The sequence below is a fragment of the Miniopterus schreibersii genome, assembly GCF_964146895.1.
Source record: "Miniopterus schreibersii genome assembly, chromosome: 9".
Classification (NCBI taxonomy): Eukaryota; Metazoa; Chordata; class Mammalia; order Chiroptera; family Miniopteridae; genus Miniopterus; species Miniopterus schreibersii.
In genome coordinates, this window is record NC_138118.1 from 79,132,535 (window position 1) to 79,153,125 (window position 20,591).

Sequence of the window (20,591 nt, forward strand, 5' to 3'; positions counted from 1 at the left end):
CAGCAGTAAGCATCTCTAGCACCAAAACTGTAGTCTCTAAATACCATCTGCCACTGAAAGGGACTGGAAATTGGAAAACTGGATGACTCCAGGTCAGGAGATAAAATGTCTATAATACAGGAAAGTAAGGAAGCTTCAGAATACTAGTAGGGCCATGTCAAGGGGACACAGAGCGGCCTGCAATGCTAAAGAACCACCTAAAGACAAGTGAGTTTATAAAACTTGTTAAAATCCATCAAATCATAATGAGACTCCCATAGAAGAAACTCCATTGGTTATCATGAGAAGATTCGAGAGAACCAACTCATTTTTCCAAAAGGCAGTAAGTAGAATGAACCAAGAATGAACTCATCTTACCTGTATGACGTGTACCTCAGAGAAACCAAGTTCAAGTATTACAGGAAATTTCTTTATATAAGAGTTACAGTTAATAATGCAGAAAAAGTAGTAGAATAGATCATCACCATTTGGAAATCCTAACAAAATAACTGACCTAGGCTGAGGGCTAGTATTCCTGCCTGCCCTGCCCCCAAAAATCAAACCTTCAGCTATCAAGACTCTTATCTATCCATTTTCAGGAAACTTGGGACAGTGGAACATAATAAATAACATTAATTACTGTGGGTAGTTCTATAGGACAAATGGCCAGGATTCTTCAAAAAATAAACAGCAGGGAGAACAAAACAAACATGGGAAGAGGAACTTATAGACTGAAAGACTTAAGAAAGAGATAAGAGCTACATCAACCAAATGCAACGTACAGACAGTGTTGGGATCCTGACTCAAACATACCAACACATTAACTGTGAAAAAAAAAGTCAATCGGGTTATTTAAGCAGGGATTGACACCTGATGTTATTAAAAATTGCTGTTCATGCCCAGCCGGGCGTGGCTCAGCGGCTGAGCGTCCACCTACGATCCAGGAGATCAGAGTTCGATTCCCGGTCAGGGCACATACCTGGGTTGTGGGCTGCAGCCGATCAATGACTCTCTCATCATTGATGTTTCTATCTCTCTCTCCCTCTCCCTTCCTCTCTCAGAAATCAATATATATTTAAAAATAAAATAAAATAAAAATTGCTGTTCATTGTTTACAAGTGTGACAAAAGTACGGTCATTAACAAAAAAGTCCTTATATGAAAGCGCTCGCAGATGAAATGATACAAATCTGAGGTTTCCTTAAGAGAGACGAGTGTGGGGGGTGTGGATGAAAGGAAAACGGCTGTGCCCTAGGAGTTGAAGCTGGGGGATGCAGAGACGGAAGGTGTCCACTCTTGCTACTTTGGAGCATCTCTGAAAATTTCCATAAGAAAAAGCTTAAAAGTTTGAGATTCCTAAAATACTACAATCAAATACCACATGGAAACTAACCATTTCAGTGCGAAAAGCCATCTCCCTTTCCAAGGTTGAGAGGTGAGAAAAGTGACGATCATTTTCAAAGAGGTGTGTTATGTGGCTCCTGCAAAACAGAAGCAACAAAGCAACAGTACTGAAGCTTATACTAAGTAATATTTTTCAAAGAAACACTAAAAGCAAAAATGAAATTAATAATTTGCAGATAATTTTGGAACAAAACTCAAATACAATGGTACCCATATTTGTTCTTCTGCTCAGTATGTCTTACATTTATACTAAAATTTCTCTCTACAAGAAAACACATTCAAATTAGATTTTAAAATTAGAATGAACCAGAATATTTTAAGCCAAGTACAATAAAATGATAAACCATAAATGCCATTGAGTTACCATTTCAGAGATGTCTGATTAATGAAATTCATATTTCTATCTAGAAGATTAAAAAAATTAATCTTCCTCTCAACACGAACACTGTAGTAATGTTAAGCGAAGTACAGTCTCAAATATAACCTCTTCAATAATAAATATGTTTATTAAAAAATTACATTCTGCCCGATTTATCAATTACACGATTTTTCAGATGACTGTGTTGCATGTGATCATATATATTCATCATCATACTGAAATCATTCCTTAGAGCCAAAAGAAACAGCTACAGTAAGTTATAACCATCTGCAGAAGAGACCACAGGAGAAAACAATCTTACCAGTGCAACACTGCAGCAAAGGCAGCTGGAAGAAAAAAGAAATTTCAGTTACTACGTTAATATAAAGAAATATTTTCAACTTAACAGAAAACCACTACAAAGGCATGCATGGTTAGGGATGGGTGAGTGTGGGACTGTTCAAGGTTGGCAGAATACTGACACTTCCAAAGGAGCCCCCGGACTATGCCTAAAATATCAATTGGCTGAATTATAAAGGAATTAAGCATATGTCTACAGTTTACATTCGCTCACTCTTTCAACAAAATACATGAAAGCCTTTATTTGCCCAAAACTGTACAAGGTACCCTCGGATGGAAATATCCACAGATAGAAGCAATGGTGAGAGGTAACTGGGAACAACGAAGTAAGTTGACTTCAGGAACAGGACTGTGGATGGATAAAAAACTTTTTACATACTGTTGCAATACCTGAAGTTTTATGATAAATTTTACTATTTTTAGACAAATTTAAAAAATGAAATAAATAAAAAACGAAGAGATGGAACGGGAAAAGGAATGAAGAAAAGGTTACAGAGGAAACAAGCTAATGATAAAATCAGTACATGAGAATTGTAAAAAACAGACGACAGACCAAAAACGGAGTGACTAGGGCTGCCTGCTAATCACTCTTCCTCGGCCCCCTTCGGCCTTCAAAAGCCTTTCTACCTGCTGGGGGGATGCCGCCCCATTCAGGCATCATTCAACGACGCCGATCAGATCTTTAAAATTTACTCATTTGAAGTCTTGTTATTTAACAGAATCAATAGTTTGCTTTCTGTCCAAGTACAAAGCACATATTATGATGAATCCAGAAAATACCATTTAATTCTCTTGTATCACAAGGTTCATCTTACTGCAGGCTTCTGATTAAATTACTAAGGAATTGAATGGTGAAAATATTCTTAGAAATGAAAACCAAACAGCTCAGATCTTTTGCCTTATTCTTAAAGAAATGTTTACATTTTTTTAAAAAATATGTTTTGCCTAGGAGATATTAATGGTTATAAAAGATAAAGTTACTCTCTAGGTCCAATGAGACTGCAAATACTGAACTAGGCTGGTCACTGGACATTTGTTTGCATGTGCCACTTTGACCTTTGGAAATCTTGATTTTTTTTCTTGTTGACAAATACCACCCGCTTCCTTTTCCATTAAAGACACCACCCCCCCCACTAATAAAACTTGGGCTTTACTTTCTCAATGACCTAGTGATAATGTTCTGAATAAACCATTCTCGCACAGAATGAAAAGCCACCTTTATCATACTGAAGATGTGTCATACTTTGAGAATATAATTGGGATTTCATTTATAAATTAATTTGGGAAGAATCTACATGTTTACAATATAATTCCCTATGTTCACATCCATACTCATGATATATACCTTCAACTGTTCATCTTGCTTTTCAATTACCCTCGACAAAAACCCTATCAGTAGAGTTAATACATATTTAATACATAGTCAATTGATATTTCTTACTAAGTCTTCCTGGGAACTTAACATTTTTTTTCTAATATCCATGAAATCACTCTTTCATTACATGTACTGGATATTGTTAATGTATTTATTTTGCAATGTGTATACTTGTGATTTATTTACTAAATTATTAATTCACAGGGTTTTTTTGGCTTATCTTCACTTCTCCATTTTAAACAGTATTATTTTAAAATAATAATGTTGCTCTTATTTTATAATTTTACTGTTTCTTCTTCCCATTTGACAATAAACTTGTAGAATACTAAATGATTCTCTAAGGGGGCATCCTGTCCTCTGCTGACTTGAACAGCAATGCATCTCACACTATGCCTTTAAGTTGGCCTTGACCTTCACAGTTCTGGAGTGATCAATAAGAGTCCTCTACTTCCTCAGGACACCACGATTCCTCAGGAGAAGGGTGGAAGATACAGAGTGGCCTTTGGTGCCTTCTGGAATCCCTTTAATTCATTTTCTGCAGCACGAGAGTAAACAATTCTTGGAGCTCTTGGTATTTGAGTGGCACTTTCTTAGTCTCTGGGTCAATTAATAATGAGCCCAATGTTTTGGATTCCACCGTTCATTTCCATTTAGTAGTAAGAATAGTAAAGCAGCTAGCGCTGGAATTCTTATTACAGGCCAGAAACTTGCAGTGCTTTCCTTGAGCCAACTCAATGCATCCCTAGGAGGTAGGTACAAATATTTATTTCCCTAGGATACAGATGAGAGGTTGAGGCCCAGAAAACCTGAGTTAACTTGCCCAAGCAAACAAAGCAGGTAAACAGAGAAAGGGAAGCTGCAGCAGGACTGTGACCCTAGAGCCACGCACTGGGGGAGGGGACGGACAAAGGCCATGGCCGCTGCCTTCTCAAGTACCTCATTCCCCTTACCCTTTTTTATATTAAAGATAAAAGGAAAAAGTTGCAATTCATCTGTTGATATAGACAGTGTTTTATAGAAGCTATTTTTATCTAAAAATGTAGAGCTGTGCTTTAATTTATTCAAAATTGAAATAAATTATATGTACATGTCATTTGAAAATGGAAGCACAAGTAAAGTAGATACTTGCCTTGTGGGCATGTAATTTAAACACATAAAATGATAAAAACTTCTGAAGGCAGCCCTAAAGAACTCTTCTTATCTCCTTGCCTACAAGAGATTAAAATTGATTTTCTCTAAATTTAGTCTGCTGATTATCAAACCTGTTTATACTCTCTTTGAAAGTGTCATAAAATTGATAATCCGTCTTTTCCATTTTAACACATATGCTATATTTTGTATTTAAGATATTGAGGTAAGTATAGCAAGTTCTGGGTTTTTTTCAATCAGAACATAAAACTAAATTTCAAAAAACCCAAATCTATTCTATAACAAGAAGGTGTTCAAGGAAAGAAGGTTGGCTTTGTGGTCTAATTCAAAAGATTGCCACCCCATGGCTGAGAATTTTGAAAGGCTCTTATGTTTTGCTGGAAGCACATAAATTATTAACACTCTGAAACGAAATTGGACCTCTTTCCACTTTGTGATTAAGGAAATTTTGTTCCGGATTATAAATCACGTTATATCTACTTTCAGTCTTATGGGACCTGAGCAGCCTCTTCACTGAAAAGTCTTCTGTTATCAGAATCTTGTTTAAAGGAAATAGAATATAACTCCCAAGAGTAGAGACGATTACTGAACTTTACCAGAGCACACAGCCAGACTCAGATGTTTGCTGAATTAACGCGTACAACTTGATATAGTTAAGGGGGAAATGAAATAATCCTAAATCATGTCCACATAATAACCCAAACTTCAATAAACTTCAATTGATGGACATATACATACACTACCTGTGCATGTAACAGTGTTTTCAAAAATAGTTACCATTGAGTTAGTGTAAATTACCCCCTGGTGTCTGCACTTGGCAGCCCGGAGCTGGGGGCCAGGAGCGGGGGCAGGGCTGCGCTCCACAGGGTGTGGCTCCCGTGGTGCTGTAGCAGCTCCTGCCCCACCCGACGCCCCTCCTTCCAGCCTCAGCCCCCAAGGCCGCCCCACAGGGGCTAGTCCAGTGCCAGCCCCCAGTGCCTGGCCACAGCCTTAGCGGCAGCAAGAACCCAGAAAGAAATGGGGCACGGGGCCTCCCCTACTGCTCCCATCAATCCTGAATCCCATGCGCTCTCCGCCCAGCACGGAGCCCCCACCTTTCCACCTCTTCTCCAGCCTCGTCCCGCCCAGTGGGTGACTGGGAAGCCCAGGTCCCTCTCCAGGCCCTGCCACCCCACGGATCCCGCGGAGGAAGCGGAGCCCCGTGACCTGCATCATTAAGATTCCTCAGCTGCATCTCCTGCACCCTGCGGTCCCCTCGTCCTCGAGGTGTGCGAGCGAGAGCTCGAAGCCGGGTGGCTGCGCTCCGGTGCCCCCTGTGCTACCTGCAGCCAGCGCCATGTCTCCTGGCCACCAACACGTTTTCCCACCCTTGGGACGTTTCCCTCACACCTGACTTTGTAACTAGTATGCACTTTAAGTCACAGAGCACTGCCACAGGCCTCATCTGATTCTCACAGCAGCCCTGCGAGTGAGAGCCACGGAAACCAGCCCCAAGGCGATTTCCCCAAAGGCACACAGCTGGCAGATGGCGAGAACTCCAGGAACCCAGGGGTTCTAACCCCAACCTGGGTTTCTTTCAGCCTCCCTGACAGAGCTGCCTGCTTTCCTGCTTGTGGGCATTTGATGGCCTCACCTAGTGACAATGTTTATATGGAGAAATGTATTCTAAGTCCAAAATGACCTGCAAATCTTAAAAATACAACTTATTACTAAATTGAGGTTAATCCATGCTTAAAGTATTCTAAACAGTTTTAACCTCCCTAACCCTCAAGTGACAAAATGACAAAAAGAAGGATGCCCCTTAAATCTATTAGACATGGTTCTCAAGTCAACCTGAAGTTCTATAGTCAAGCCCTTCCAGCAATGACTAACAATGGCTTATTGTTCTCAGGGGTCCATTTGGAGAGAGGGGGTGGAGGCTGGGTGGAGGTAGGTGAAGGGGGGGAATGGGGGACATCTGTAATAGTGTCAACAATAAACAAAATAGATTTTAAAAAAATAAATGTTTCTTTCCAGAAGCTGAGTCCCAAGTAAAGAGCATCCCTGTCCCACATTAATCCACCCTGGAGAACACAGTCAGGTTCTACACGTGCAAACCCAGCATCTCACCCCCTTGTTTGAAAAGCCCACGGCGTCCCATGGCTCACACCCTGAGGCCCACACATGACTGGCCTATTTCCAGTTAATCCCCACTGCCCAGCCTTCACACAGGCTGCACTGGGCAAGAATCCCCTAAAATACTGAGTGCTTTGGTGATGCTATGCCTTTGCTCCCACCTGAAACTCCTCGCCCAGCCTTCAAAGCCACAGCAATTCAAGTGTGGCATTTGGTGAAGCTTGTCCACCACCCCAGCTATACCTGTATCACAGCTAGTGAGTAGCTAGTCACGCTCACAACAGCTTCCTCTGCTGGAAGCAGATGCCTGGAGGCTGAGCTCGTGGTGAATCCATCTTACTGTCTCCATCTCCTGGCCCTGTGCCTGGAGCCTTGCTCCTTGCTGGGTTCAAATGTTAAGTGACTATCACCATGTAAGAAAAGTTATAGAAAGTACTCAATTCAATAAAAACTTGAACACCTAGAGACAATATCTAAGCATTCTAAACTGCCCAAAGCACTCCCACTGCATAAAGGTAAATGTATAGATAAAACAATACAATTAGTATATTGAAAGAAATGTTTCTAGCCTATCGTATGCAGAATGAAACAAAGTCTAGCTTCTGTGTAGTAAATTACCAAGTGAGAAGACACTGCTTAGGACACAGCCTGGGAAAGAGGAAACAGTCGTGTGTCCCACGTGCTCAGCTCCTTCCTTCTTTCTAGCACCCAGATTTGTGTGTTATTACAGCCTTAAAGTCAGCAAGTTTCTAAATGCCTACGAGATACACAACACATTTTCCCAGAAACCGAGAACGTTAAAGAAATACTAGCCAATATCTTTGCCCTTAGAGATAAAATCCCTGCGATAAGACTTAGGTAATAAAATAATGAGAGAACACAATAGGCACTCAGGGAAATGGCACAGTCCATGAACTGCACGAAATATGAGAAGGCAGATCAGTAATGACCTTCTCAGGGCAGGTTTATTAAAGTGGGGTGGGGGGGTGTCTCATGATATGATTACAACTTAGGTGGAATTTATGGTGAGTATCAGAAAAGAGGACAGTGAAAAAAAGCTGGATGTTGACATGGATCCAAGAGGACAAGAGAATCCCCATCACTAATACTGATGTGCAGGACATAAATGGTAATGGCAATAATGAGACAATATTTATCGAGGGCCCACTCACTATATACAGGGTGGGGCAAAGTAGGTTTACAGTTACAAGAACGCGAAAGTTTATTCTCGCATTATTGTGTATAAATTATTGTTTCTTTGTTTATGACTGTAAACCTACTTCTGTCCATCCCTGAACACAGTGTGCCAGGCTCTCAGAGAGCCATGAGCACCAGGAGGGGTTTGGCACAGCTCCCCAACCAGAGGGGCCTGGAGCATCCAAACTGGGAGTGCTGGAGTCCAGGAACCAAAGGATGCACTAATATGCAGGAGGAAATCCCTTAGAAACAATTGCAAAATCAAGGACAAAGGTTTATTTTTAAGTGGATACATAAAAACAGAGCATAGAAAGTGTGTATCACAACCCCCTAAGAGAATATAATTAAGCTTCTAAACAAAGAAACACATAAAGTAAATTTTCACATTTTAAAAATATTTATGTGAGCAGCAGCCAGCAAAGCAATGCACTTCCCAAAAGAGCTGTCAGGTTTGGAACATATAAGGTCATCTTTCCATTCATGTATTGTTGATGGTCCTCAGGCTGTAGATCTGACACCGACAACCCGACAGACCTGCCGAGACCTTAACTTCAATCCCACCCTCCCCCAGTGAGCTCCCTAATGATGCCAGGCCACTCACCTGGCCTACATTAGTTTCCTCCCCTGGGAAACGACATGAGGTAACCTTTAAGTTCTACACTTTTATGAAATTTCCATGGAGATCAAAGATGAGAAAAGAATGAGAAACAAGGTCTTAAAAAATGTTAAACCTAATGGAAAACAGTAGCACTATGCCAGTTACATAAGTACTTCGTGATTAGTATAAAATGTGGGGAAAAAGTCTTAGGTTTGACAATTTCAGCACTGAACGATGGCGTTACAAAAAGCGGTGATTAATTACTGCCAGGAAGTCAATGGGAAAAGGCAGTGCAGGGCAGTAACCCTTCAGCAAACTTGGGTTGGCGTAAGAACATGACTAAAGCCTCACTCCCCTCAAGTTTAACAATCTTCGCAAGTTTAAAAATGTGTCAAGATGGCAAGTTTTCAAAAGTAATTAGTCAAGTGATTTATACCTGCGTCTCATATACAGTTGGTGCTAATGACGATACCCCCTGCGTCCTTGCTCAGTACAGTGAGTCATGCTGGAACTCCTGTGCTCGATTCTGGCGACTGTGTCATTATGCTAACATTTGCTGCTGTAAATTAAAATTACAAAATGCCACCCAGCACTGGTTGTGTGCAGTGACAGTGCTGCAAAACACACCTGGTGATTGGTGACTTTGGCAAAGGCGTCAAACAAGAGGACATATGCCAGAAAACATGAAAACATGTGAACTGTTAATTTATATGCATTAAAAAAACACAGTGATGATGCTAATAATCACAGTATTAAAGCAAAAATAACAGTTCCAACAATTGTAGATTTATGTGCTCTGGAAATTCTTCCTCTTTACATTTATCCCTATCAAATGATTCTTGAATTATGAAAGGTCATCCATGCAGAACTGATCTTTCCTGTGAAATGACTGCCTTTTATGGAATTAGACATCCACATAATGGTCTTGACCTAGAAACAGATGTAATTTTCACTAACTTTTATGACTGGTGATCATTAGAATGGTAACTAAAGAAAACCAGCAAACTCCCCTGGAAGAGTCACATTCCAGTGATTTGGGTGAAGAACAATCTGATGGCAAAAGATGAACCAGTGAAACAAGAATTCAGGACTAAGCATATAAATAAAGTTGGGCACTGCCCACCGGGAAACATGCACACAGGCTTGAGGTCTCCACGATAATACATTTTATTAACATAAACTTTAAGAGACATTAATGCAGCCTAAGAGCTGACTGTGTAAAACATAAAAACGGCGGTAGTTCAAGTTTCAGCAACATCCAAATACGCATATGTATATAATAAAATGGTATCTGCTTTTAGTATCGATACCATAGTATGGACCAAACATCAACCACAAATTGGTAATACATCCTCATAGTTACACTATACTCATTGAATCTGTTATTTATTTGAGCACTCATGAGTGCCACATATTCAGAACCCTTCCAACTGTATCTCTTAATATGTTTAAGTAAATATAAATATTCTTTAGCGGTAACCTGAAGTCTATTTTAGAAAGAAAAAAAGGCTTTAAACATTGAAAAAACTGTTTAAAATCCCAAACTCCCACCCTATTCACTGGCTTTCCTGGGAAATGTAGGGCCTGGCATCTCCCTATTAATACACACTCAGTGGGCACTCGGCTGTGCCTCCACCTTTGAGAGCAAGCCCACCACCCGGGCCAGTGGCCCCAAGCCCCACACTACCTCAGCCTTTCTGGTCCCTATGCCAGCCCTCACACGCTCTTTCCACATCCTAGTCCCACATTTCTATGTAAAATCCCTCTTCCCCTGAGGAAGGGAGAAACAAGAAAGGCAGTGCATTGAGCACTAAGTGGCGGGGTTCCTCAAGACTGGATCCTGGGCTTCCTCTCTTCCCTCGCTATACTCACCCTACAAAGGGTGGAATAGTGGTTAAGAGCATGAAGTCTGGAGCCACATCACTGGGGTTCAAATCCTGGCCCTTCCACATTCTAGGGGTGATCTTAGGCAAGACTTAACTGTGTGCCTTAGATCCCCCACTTAGGAAAATGGCATGACAGTCATAGCGTCAAGGTGAGGACCGAGTGAGCAGGTGAGTTTAAGATAAGTGAGTTCATCTGCAACTCTTAGAACGACGCCTGGCACAGAGTAAACCCCGCACAAGGGAAAGATGCTGCGATCAACTCCCATGAACTGAATGCCGCCCACTTGCTGATGACGCCCTACTGTACGTCTCCACTCAGACCTCTCCTCTTACGTCCCATCACCTACTTGGCATCTCTACTTGGATACCTCACAAATGTCTCAGAGGTAAGGTGTCCAAGATAAGAGAGACTTCTTGATCTTTTCTTTCAAACCTGTCCCCTCACCCGACCCTCGGCTTCCATCCCACTAGGAATGAAGCCCAAGCTCCTCGAGGAGGCCTGCTCTGCACCCACCTCGCTGGCGCGCCACACCCCCTCCTCCAGCACGCCCGCCCTGCCCTGCCCTGCCCTGCCCTGCCCCGCGGCACGCGGTCCGCTGACCCACAGCTCTCTGCCTCTGCCCAGCCCCTTCTCTTCTGCCAGGTCTCACTGGGGGGCTACCTCCCAGAAGCCTTTCTTGACCCTACTTAAAGGGACGTTTCCTGTTTTTTCTATCTCTGCCTCCTGTTTCTTTCCTCCACTACACTTCCTGCAATAAGCAAATGTGCAATTACTTTTATTTGCACCCCTGCCCCCCCGCCCAAGAATGGAAGTTTCACGGAGGCAGGAGCTACAGCGCCTGTTCTCCACGCTATCCCCCAGCAAACAGCACCTGGCATAGTAGGCACTCGACAACCAGCGGATGTGAACGGAGCCACAGTTATTTTACATACATTATTTTACTTACTCTTTACCATAACCAGGTGAAGCATTTATTATCACCGTTTTAAAGATGAGGCAATTAAGGGTCAGAAATATGAAGGCATCTATACCTTTAGAGTATAGGAACAGGATTGGGATGCAGGTCAGCACTGAGAGGCCTGGGGGGCTCCAACACACACGCTGCCTCCCACCCGCCCCAGTTCCCAGCACCCACACCTGACCCTCTGCCCGACCCGGCGTCTTCCCCTCCTGCCCCAGGACATGAGCTCCGGGTCTCCTAAGTTGTGATGACAAAAGCAGTGGTTCTAAACATGGAGGTTTTGCCTCCCAAGGGACATGTGCCAATACCTGGAGGCATTCTGGTTGTCACAGCTGGGGATGGGCTACTGGTATCTAACAGGTAGAGGCCAGGGATGCTGCTACACACCCCACGATTCACAGAACAACCCCCAAAGAAAGAACTGTTCGACCCCACATGTCCTAGTGCTGAGGCCCCGAAGCCCTGAGTAAAGGACCAGCTGAGAGCGGTGGTGCGGTGCCATCGGCCGCAGGCAGGGGACGGAAATGGGTCAGGCAGGACGCACGAAGGGGATAACACAGTAGTTCAACCTTCTCTTCCACATGCAGGTTACATTGTTATGATGTTTGTTTTGTAAATGGCATCTTACATTTTGGTCTCTCACGCAGATAAGCTGTTTTACGTTTAACATGCACCCTTCCCTTCCGCAAAGGAAAGCGCCCTGTCCTGTTCCCTAAAACACGAGCCCTCCCACTAGCCTCTCATCCTCCTGCTTGATAAGCGACAGGGACAAGGAGCCTCACTCTCCCCCAACTCTGATTAGAATGACAGCCACATCGGATCATAAAGGGCAATGCAGAGCCCGCGTCAGGGAAACACCGGATCAGAGAAACTTTCGTAAACCGGACTGTGTCCCCATCGAAAAGGGGGAGGAGATTTACTTAGCTCCAGGATTCCTGCCGCAGGAAGGTCAGCTCAGGGAGGTCAGGCACCTGCCTGGTTTGAAACAGGGATGGGTCGTAACAGATCATGAAATCTGCCTAATGGCTTATAAACAGCATTTTTTTAAAGGCAGATAGAAAATCAGAGTGCACTGCACATTACAGGGGTAAGTATTCTTACATGACACTGTTGTTACAGTTAAATATATGCACCCATGTGGTTGGTTTCCATTTGCCTCCAAACACATTCTCCTCCCTTCTCGTTTCCAGCCCCAGGAGGCTGAACCCACAGGACACCTCAGCTGGGCCCCTTGTAAGGGTTTCCAGTTGGTCAGCAGTGAGAGGCACCAGCAGATCACAGGGCTGCAGGAGAGTTTGAAGCCACTCTTCTTGGGTGGCCCTGCTCCCGAAGGCACCCTGGAAGCTCTCCTGGGGTTCACCTCCTGATAGCTCCCTTCTCCTTCAGGCCCAGAGGTGGCAGCACCTTCCCAGTGTTCGCAGTGCCTGGGTGCTTCAGGACCTTTTGTGGATTCCTTAAGCCTGCTCACACTTCCTAAAAACAGTCCTTTAATTAAATGTTTCCTGCCGGAACACTGACATGTAGAAACAGACAGACGAACAAACGCATTTATGTACTGGGCTACACTTTCAGGAGTGTGGGCGGATTTTAGGGTAAACTGCACTGCTTACTGTGGGTTGTGGTCAAAGACGTTTGAGGAACACTGTCATGGTTCTCCTGACTACACCGGCCTTCCCTGGAGCATTCAGGCTGGGTTGAGATGTCTAAAAAGACATTTCAAGAACCCTTCTTCACAATTGTTAGCATTAAACAAATCGTAAATCATGTCCCCAAGTACGAAAAACATCTGTTTATTACAATGGGTTTTTAAACAATGTTTAGCACTGCCCAGATGAGGAAAGGGGCCCTTGGTAGCTAGTGAGCTCCTCACCAGCACTTAGCACATATGAAGGAGATGAGAGAAGCTGAACTAGGGACCCCTAGTCAGTTTCTAACTCAAAAATTTGTGCTTTTATTAAGGAGACTCAGGTTTTAAAATTTCTTCCTAAACATAAATGAAGCAATTTCTGTAAGAGCAACGACCCATACTAAAGACTGTATGGGGTCGGCCCAACTTGCCCTCATTCTGCGAGGGGGGACAGGAGAGGAAATGAGGCTTTCAAATGTCTATACTCTGGCCCGGCCGAGCGTGGCTCAGCAGTTGAGCATCGACCTAAGATCCAGGAGATCGCGGTTCGATTCCTGGTCAGGGCTCGTGCCCGGGTTGCGGGCTGGATCCCCAGTCGGGGGCGTGCAGGAGGCAGCCGATCAATGACTCTCTCATCATTGATGTTCCTTTCTCTCCTTCTCCCTTCCTCTCTCTGAAATCAATAAAGATAATTTTTTTAAAATGTCTATACTCTGCTCCTCTCTGTAGTATCCGAGGATAAAGGGCCAAAGAAAGAACCAAACATCCCAGGTCCGTTCATTCTTCAGAGCCATCTCTCAAAGTGTCCTGCGGTCTTATGTAGATGGTTAGAAAGTCTCTAGGCCTTGGTCTGGTCACCTAACCTCCATACACCTGGTGGCCACTGGCCAGCGCACACCCAAGAACACGGGACAGTTCCTTCACTGTGCCTTCCAATGGCCAAAGGGGTGAGTCAAGTAAAGTGCCGTGCTGCTGCGTTAATACAAAGCTGTATTTAGGTCGGGGAAGACTAAATCCAAACACAGGAAATGCAATTACAAGAAGAGAGGCACAGAAGAAAATGGCAATGCGTATTATTCTGACTTGTTACCGCCACCTCCTTGAAAAAGCGTGCCATTCCGTATTTTACTATAGCTGTCAATGTTTACACCGGCCACTCAGGAAAAACGCAGGTGCATCCTGCCACCAGAATGCAAGTATTACGCATGTGCCTTTATAACAGCAACTAAACCCTGTTAAATGCTTTAGACGCAGAGTGCCTGTCCATACGCGTTACCCACCCTCTGACTGTGCTCCTCAGGACACCCCGTCAAGGAAGGAGGTGACAATCCCGGGTCACAGGGAAGGGAAGGTTCACAGAGGAAATCGCTTGAAACTTAATCCGAACTTCAGCACGGGAGGGAAGCTGGAGGCTCCCATCCACTGCGCCATGCTGCCTCCCCAAGGTGAGCCTACCTAACCCGCTCGCCAGCGAGGTTTCCAAGCCCAGGCCTGAAGAGAGGAGGAAAGGACAGTACTCAAGTCCGCATTTTTCTAGGCTTGACTCTACAGCAGGGAAAAAGTACCCCGATAACACTACCCACCTTTCTGAGCCATTCCCTCTCTCTCTCTCTCTCTCTCACACGCACACACACAGGCGGTGGCCCTGGGTTTCGGGGCTGAGCGCCTTCTCGGGGGGCTGTGACCTGTCTCAGGGGCGCTGCTTGCTGGGTTCTAGTTCTCGGCCTACACTGAACTCCACATTCTTCTGGGTCACGAAGGGCATCGGAAAGGCTCTAAGAGAGAGGTCGCCAACAGTTCAAGAATTCAGCAACCCAGAGCCCATCAGCGGCCCGACGTGGGAACCGCAGTTAGAGCCGCGCACCGGCCGACTTAGGACATCAGGCCTTTCGTCGGAACTGCTCTAACTCGCCTCCTCGGCACGCCCGCGGGAAACAAAGGGAAGCTGACGTGGTCCGCAGCCCGCGGCGTTTCGGCTCCGGTGGGCTCGGCACCGGCTCACGCCGCATCCCTTCGGCGCCGGCCGCGGGAGGGGGCGGCGAGCCTCCACCCCCCGTTCCCGGGCCAGCGGGGAGGGCCGAGGCCCGGCGCCCCGGACGCTCTGGAAAGTGACGCGCTGACGGGGAATCCCAGAAAGTGCCACCGGCGGTGTCTGCCGCCAAGAAGGAAAAAGCTCGCTGCGATCTAATGACAAGTTTAGCAACTTTCTAGGGCAGGGAACGCGCTCCTGCTGCGGGCTCCGCGGCTCGCTTCCGACCCGGAGCGAAGCCCCCGCGGGCGGCGGCCGAGGGACCGCGCGGGGCCGGCGCGCCAACCAGCGGCGCCCGGGGCTCGCCAGCGCGGACCCGCCAGTTCGCGGCCAGGCCGGGCAGCTGTTGATCTCGGGGCCATTTTTTAAAAAGCAGAGACCGAGAGCGGGCGGGCGGGCGGGGAGCGAGGCGGCCGGAGCCGGGGGAGGCGGAGGAGAGCGCGGGAGGAGACGAGGGCGTCCCAGGAAAAGTCGAGAGGGCTGCAAACTGGCGGGGACGGGGCGCGGGGCGGGGCGGGGGGAAGCGGGAGAGGAGCGGAGGACGGGCCCGCGGCGGAAAGTTCCGCGCCCGGCGGCGCCCGCGCGGGGCTGCTCACCTAGCAGGAGCGTGGTCCAGGTCCGGCCGCGCCCCGCGCGCCGCAGGCCCAGCGCCCCGCGCAGCCCGGCCGCCAGGCGCCCCCAGAGGCCGCCCCCGGAGGGCGGCGCGGCGGGCTCGGCGCGGGGCCCCTTTCTGCCCGCGGCGCCCTTGCGCCCGGGGGACGGGGGCGCGCGCTCGGGCCCGGGCTCCCCGGCGCCGGCGTCCCGCGCCCCCCTCAGCGGTGACTGCGAGGCGCGGGGCTGCTGGGGCGGCTTGGGGGCCGCCTCCCGGTGCTTGTTCCGCGCCTGCAGGACCATCTTGGCATAGTCGCGCCCGCTGGCTGCGCGCGCCCGGACGGCGGCCGGGGCGCCGCTCACTCCCGGCGGAAGGCGGGCCGGTCCCTCCCCGCGGGCCGGGAGGCGGGGAGAGCTGCAAGGCCGGGCGGCGGCCGCCTGCCGAGCGCTGCGGCCGGGAGGAGGCGCCGGACTCGCGCGCCCGCCGCCGTACCGCCGCTCCGGTTGTCACGGCGACCGCGGAACGCCGGGGGGCGGGGGCGGGGACTCCCTGCGAGGGCCCCGCCCCCCCGCCCCTCCGCGCCGGACGCGCGCTCCCGGCCGGCCAGCGCGCACGCGCAGACTTCCGGCGCGGGCGGGAGCCAACCCCGTGGCCGCCGGGCGACCCCGGTCCGGCTCGGGACCCGCGCGGAAGTCGGCGGGGCGCGGGCTCGGGCCGCCTTCCGGTTGCGGCCGCCGTCTCCCTGCGAGCGGCGGGGAGGCAGGGCTCTCTCCGGCGGGGCCGCTGGTGGAAGTTTTGACCGGGTGAAGGCTGCGCGTGGCGCCCGGCGGAGCCCGCGTGGCCCAGGAGGCGCGGCTCCGGTGGCTGGCCCCGGGCGAGGCCCTCGGAACGACCACGCGGGGGCGCTGGGCGCGCTCTGCAGCCTCGGGCGCCGGGCCGCGGGAAGGAGAGCCGGCCCCGCGTTCTCCGCCCGTTCGCTCCGCGCGTGGCCTCGCCGCCTGCGGGGCTGCACCCGGGCTCGCTCGGGCGACCCCGCCTTACGAAGAGCGGAGTGATCCGCTTCACGTGCTCTCACCTTGGGGCTTAAAGAAAGCAGAACTGTATTTGGTAATACAAAATTTTTGTATTAGCAAACGTTTTGTGTGTGTTTTTTAATAGCCTGGAAATGCACGAGGAAAGGAAGTCGAGGAGGATTGGAAAACCCCGTGGGTCCCAGCTGTCCCCCCCTCCACCGCGCATTCTTTGCGCAAAGCCTTGCAACGTCCTGAATAGCAACTGAGAAGTTCCCGCCCTTGCTCTGTCCAGTGGGCTTGTTCCGAAAAGCGGCCGTAAGCCCCGGTTTTGTAATCCCAGCCACGCCGCTGTGACCCGATTATCTCCCCGTACTAACGGTCTTCGCGGGCCGGTGGATCCTCACGCTTAAGTTCTCTGCCCGCAGGTTTCTTTATTAAGGAAGTTAATAATTGGCATTCGCTATTATGCCCTTTTAAGGGACAATGAATTCTTTGGTAAAGGGAATTTATTTTGCCTTGCTAATTAATAACCCCTCACACTCTCCGTTCTGTGAATTTGGATTTTCAGATGTCTTTATTGGAGCAGGGAACAACTAATTTTAGACACTGTTGTAAAAAAAGATTGAAAGTGATATAACAGAATGCTTGGATTATGAAACAATGTGTCAGATGGATCCAGTGTTACCCGCTTGGATTAATTTTTAATTTATTAACCATTAGAGTCAAAGAAACTTAATTCAGTGTCTATTAAATGTAACAATTTGTTGACTGATTTTTTTTTTTTTTTTAATGATTAGAAAAAACACGTGGAAAAGAGGTTTACTGTTTGAAGTACTGGATCACTGATCTGTCCTCTGTACATGGTAGGCTCCGATTCAGGAACTGCCTCCCTTCAACCGGCACTATTGTACCTGAGGAAACTTGTCGGGTGAATAAATGAGCAGCTGAGTGAACGAATGCAGGTGGTAACAACCCCATGTTGATGCATAAGGCTGTGTTCGGTAGAGCACGTGAAAGTCACTTATTTCTGGCCTTCCTCTGCCCTGTCTTGAATTTCTAGAGGGCAAAGTATCTTCCGCGCTCAATCTCCTGCTGTCCCACAGGGCCTGTCCCGGGGCCTGGCTACAGCAGCTTGCTGAGCGGAGTTGAACGAGTAACACCTTAAAGACACACCCAGCCGGGTTTTCTCAGTTCCACCAGCACTGACCAGTCCTCTTCTTTACTTGGCTACCAAGTAGAGAATCCCACAGAGGGGCTGTGTGGGGCACTGGTTAAAAAACGTCGTAACTACAGGCCCAGGTTCCAGTCTGCTCTGACCCGTAACAGCCCTGGGACCTTGGCCAAGTTACTAGACTTTTCTGAGTGTCAGTTTCCTCATCCCTAAACTGAAAATAATAAAAACATCTCCACGGCAGGTTTGTAAAAATTAAATAAGACAGTGTATGTAATGTATCTAACAATTACTTCCATGGAAGTAATTTTTCAGTAATTGTTCAAAGCAGTGGATGATGTATAAGGACCCTCAGTCCTCCCGGAGCCTGAGGCTGACAGTCCTGGACAGCCCAGGGCTGTGGGATGCAGGGGAGTAGAGCTCAGAGCAGCAGAGGCGGCTGTGCACCCTCAGACCAGTCCCGCTGGGCCTCCGCTTCTCAGCCACTGAGCCGCTGATCCTCCCCGAGGCTCCCTGCTTCCCGCCTGTGCCTTACAAATGATGCTCACTCGGGCATCACGAAGCCTGGGCAAAACAGTAGGCAACCCCTCTGGCCCTCCTCCCCTCCATCCCCGAAAAGGAGGGTGTTTGCACAGAGGGAGGGTGGTGGGGCAGAAACTGGAACACTCCTGGAAGGTTACAGCCACATTTCATCTTGTCTCCATAACTGTGAGACCCACCAGCGCAGCCCTGCAGCTTATTCACAGCTGCATCCTTAGGCCAGCGCCCGCCACATAGTGGCGGATGCTGAGAAAAAGAAACAAACTGAGAGCTGATTTTAAATACTGTGTTGGGCACCGAGAATGGATGATCCTTTGGACAGATTCAAGTGTATACTGAGTATAGATTAAGCATTGCAATTACCGACCGCCTTCAACATGCTTTCCTCTTCGGCGGCTCCAGGTCCACCGAACCGTGTTTCCTCATGTGACGCTGTAGGAAAACTGGGTCAAGGCAGACGGGTTCCAAGGGACCCACCAGAGCCACCGCTCATGAAGGAGCCCTGATCTGGTCCCCAGCGTGTAAACCCAATCCTCTCTCACTCAAAGCTCCACTTTGGGCATTTGAAATTAAAAAAAAAAAAAAAATTAATTGAAAAATAATTTTTAAAAACTTTAGGGATAAAGAGAAAGAAGATTAAAAGCAGGACGCAAGCCTGGCCGGCGTGGCTCAGCGGTTGAGCATGGACCTAGGATCCAGCAGATCCCAGTTCGATTCCCCGTCAGGGCACATGCCCCGGTTGTGGGCTCGACCCCAGTAGGCGGCGTGCAGGAGGCAGCCGATCAATGACTCTCATCATTGATGTTTCTGTCTCTCTCCCTCTCCCTCTCTCTGAAATCAATAAAGATTTTTTTTTAAAAAAATGAGGAAATGATCATAAAATAAAGAGGAAGAGCATAAAATAATAGAGGCAAACAAGTAATACCCAAAACTAAGGCCTAGCAATATTAAGATATAGGGACCAGGGGAAGGAATATTGTTAAATGGGAGAGGAAAAGTCAAATTAGGCCAAGAGCAGACCATGCTGGGAGCCAAGTTCCTTCCTCTGCACACTGGCATCTTAAAGCCCCATTTAAACTCCCAGATTTCTCCCTTTGCCCCCATCTGCTCTCCCACGCACAGAGCAAAGCCAAAGGAGAACCCTGACTGTGGTGTTGATTCTCACTTCCTTGGGCCCGATCTCTTCATTGGAGAAGTGTCACGGGGTCTAGTTCTAGATTCTGGCAGTTGTTGCTCACATTAAAAGAGGAACCTCATACTCCCAGAACACTTCACAGTAACCGAAAACGGAGAAGTGTATCCGTGTGACACTCCCCGCCCAGCAGAATGCCAGGGTTAACCTGTCAGGAGGATGCATGTAAATTGCTACTCTTTTGCTTTTCACATTTTATCTACCCTCTTCCTCCCAGCCGACCTTGTAGTTTAAACTGTACACGCTCCGATGAGCGTTGCTGAGAAACTCAGAGTTCATTGTCGGTCCTGGTTAGAGTTACATGGTCAGGAGCCGCTTCAAGGGGACATCGGCCAAACTTTCAACAATAAAGCTAAATTTAAAAAATGGAAAAGAAGAACCACTTGGTTGCAGAAGGGCCTGTCTCTCTAAAAAGCAATTCCTGTTATCGAGGGCTTGCTGTGTCCTTAGGACCTTAGTAGGTATTATCAACGTTAAAAGCTCATATAGTGAGTCTCCATCCCCCAGGGCTCACAGATGAGTTGGAGGCGGGTGAGCTGGAGCAAGGCAGTTACAGGAAACAAGACGGCTGATAGGAAAATAAGTACTCGAGTCAGAGCCAAGTACAGAAAAAGCCCCAAAGATGAGACCATGGGTGCCGAGACCCAGGAGGTGTCAGGGAAGAGAGGAACCTCAGGCTAGGCCTTGTTAGAGCAACGGGATTTGTTTGAACAAAGGAAACATGAAAAGGGTGTGCTAGACAGAAGCAGCGTATTTCAGAAACCCTTGTGTGCCTGGCACATAGTAGGGGCAACTGTGGATATCTTCAGTCCATTCGGAATGAGGAAGGTAAGAAACCACGAATGTAAGTGTGAGTGATAAACAGATGGATTAAAGGTGAATAAATGAATGAAGCGATAATCGGAGCGTGAACTGCCCAGAGCGCCCCAGCATGGACCCTGGCTCGCAAAGCCCCGCAGGTGCATCTAGACCTGAGCAGCCGCTTCCCCCGGGGATACTGGGCCCCCTACACCAGGTGGCCCTTGGACTTGAATGCCACCTCCAG

General features: G+C 47.8%; 1 protein-coding gene across 1 annotated transcript in view; it reads right to left on the minus strand.

Moving 5' to 3' along the window:
• The window catches only part of DPY19L1 (dpy-19 like C-mannosyltransferase 1), a 63,499-nt gene extending 47,414 nt beyond the window's left edge, over window positions 1-16,085 (minus strand). Inside the window, exons 1-3 of the mRNA XM_081147438.1 lie at window positions 15,635-16,085; window positions 2,063-2,087; window positions 1,372-1,459 (exon numbers count right to left, since the gene is read on the minus strand). Coding sequence (XP_081003564.1) covers window positions 1,372-1,459; window positions 2,063-2,087; window positions 15,635-15,932 — 411 coding nt within the window. The 5' untranslated portion in view covers window positions 15,933-16,085. The remainder of the gene's footprint in view (window positions 1-1,371; window positions 1,460-2,062; window positions 2,088-15,634) is intronic.
• Between the last annotated feature and the right edge of the window lie 4,506 nt (window positions 16,086-20,591).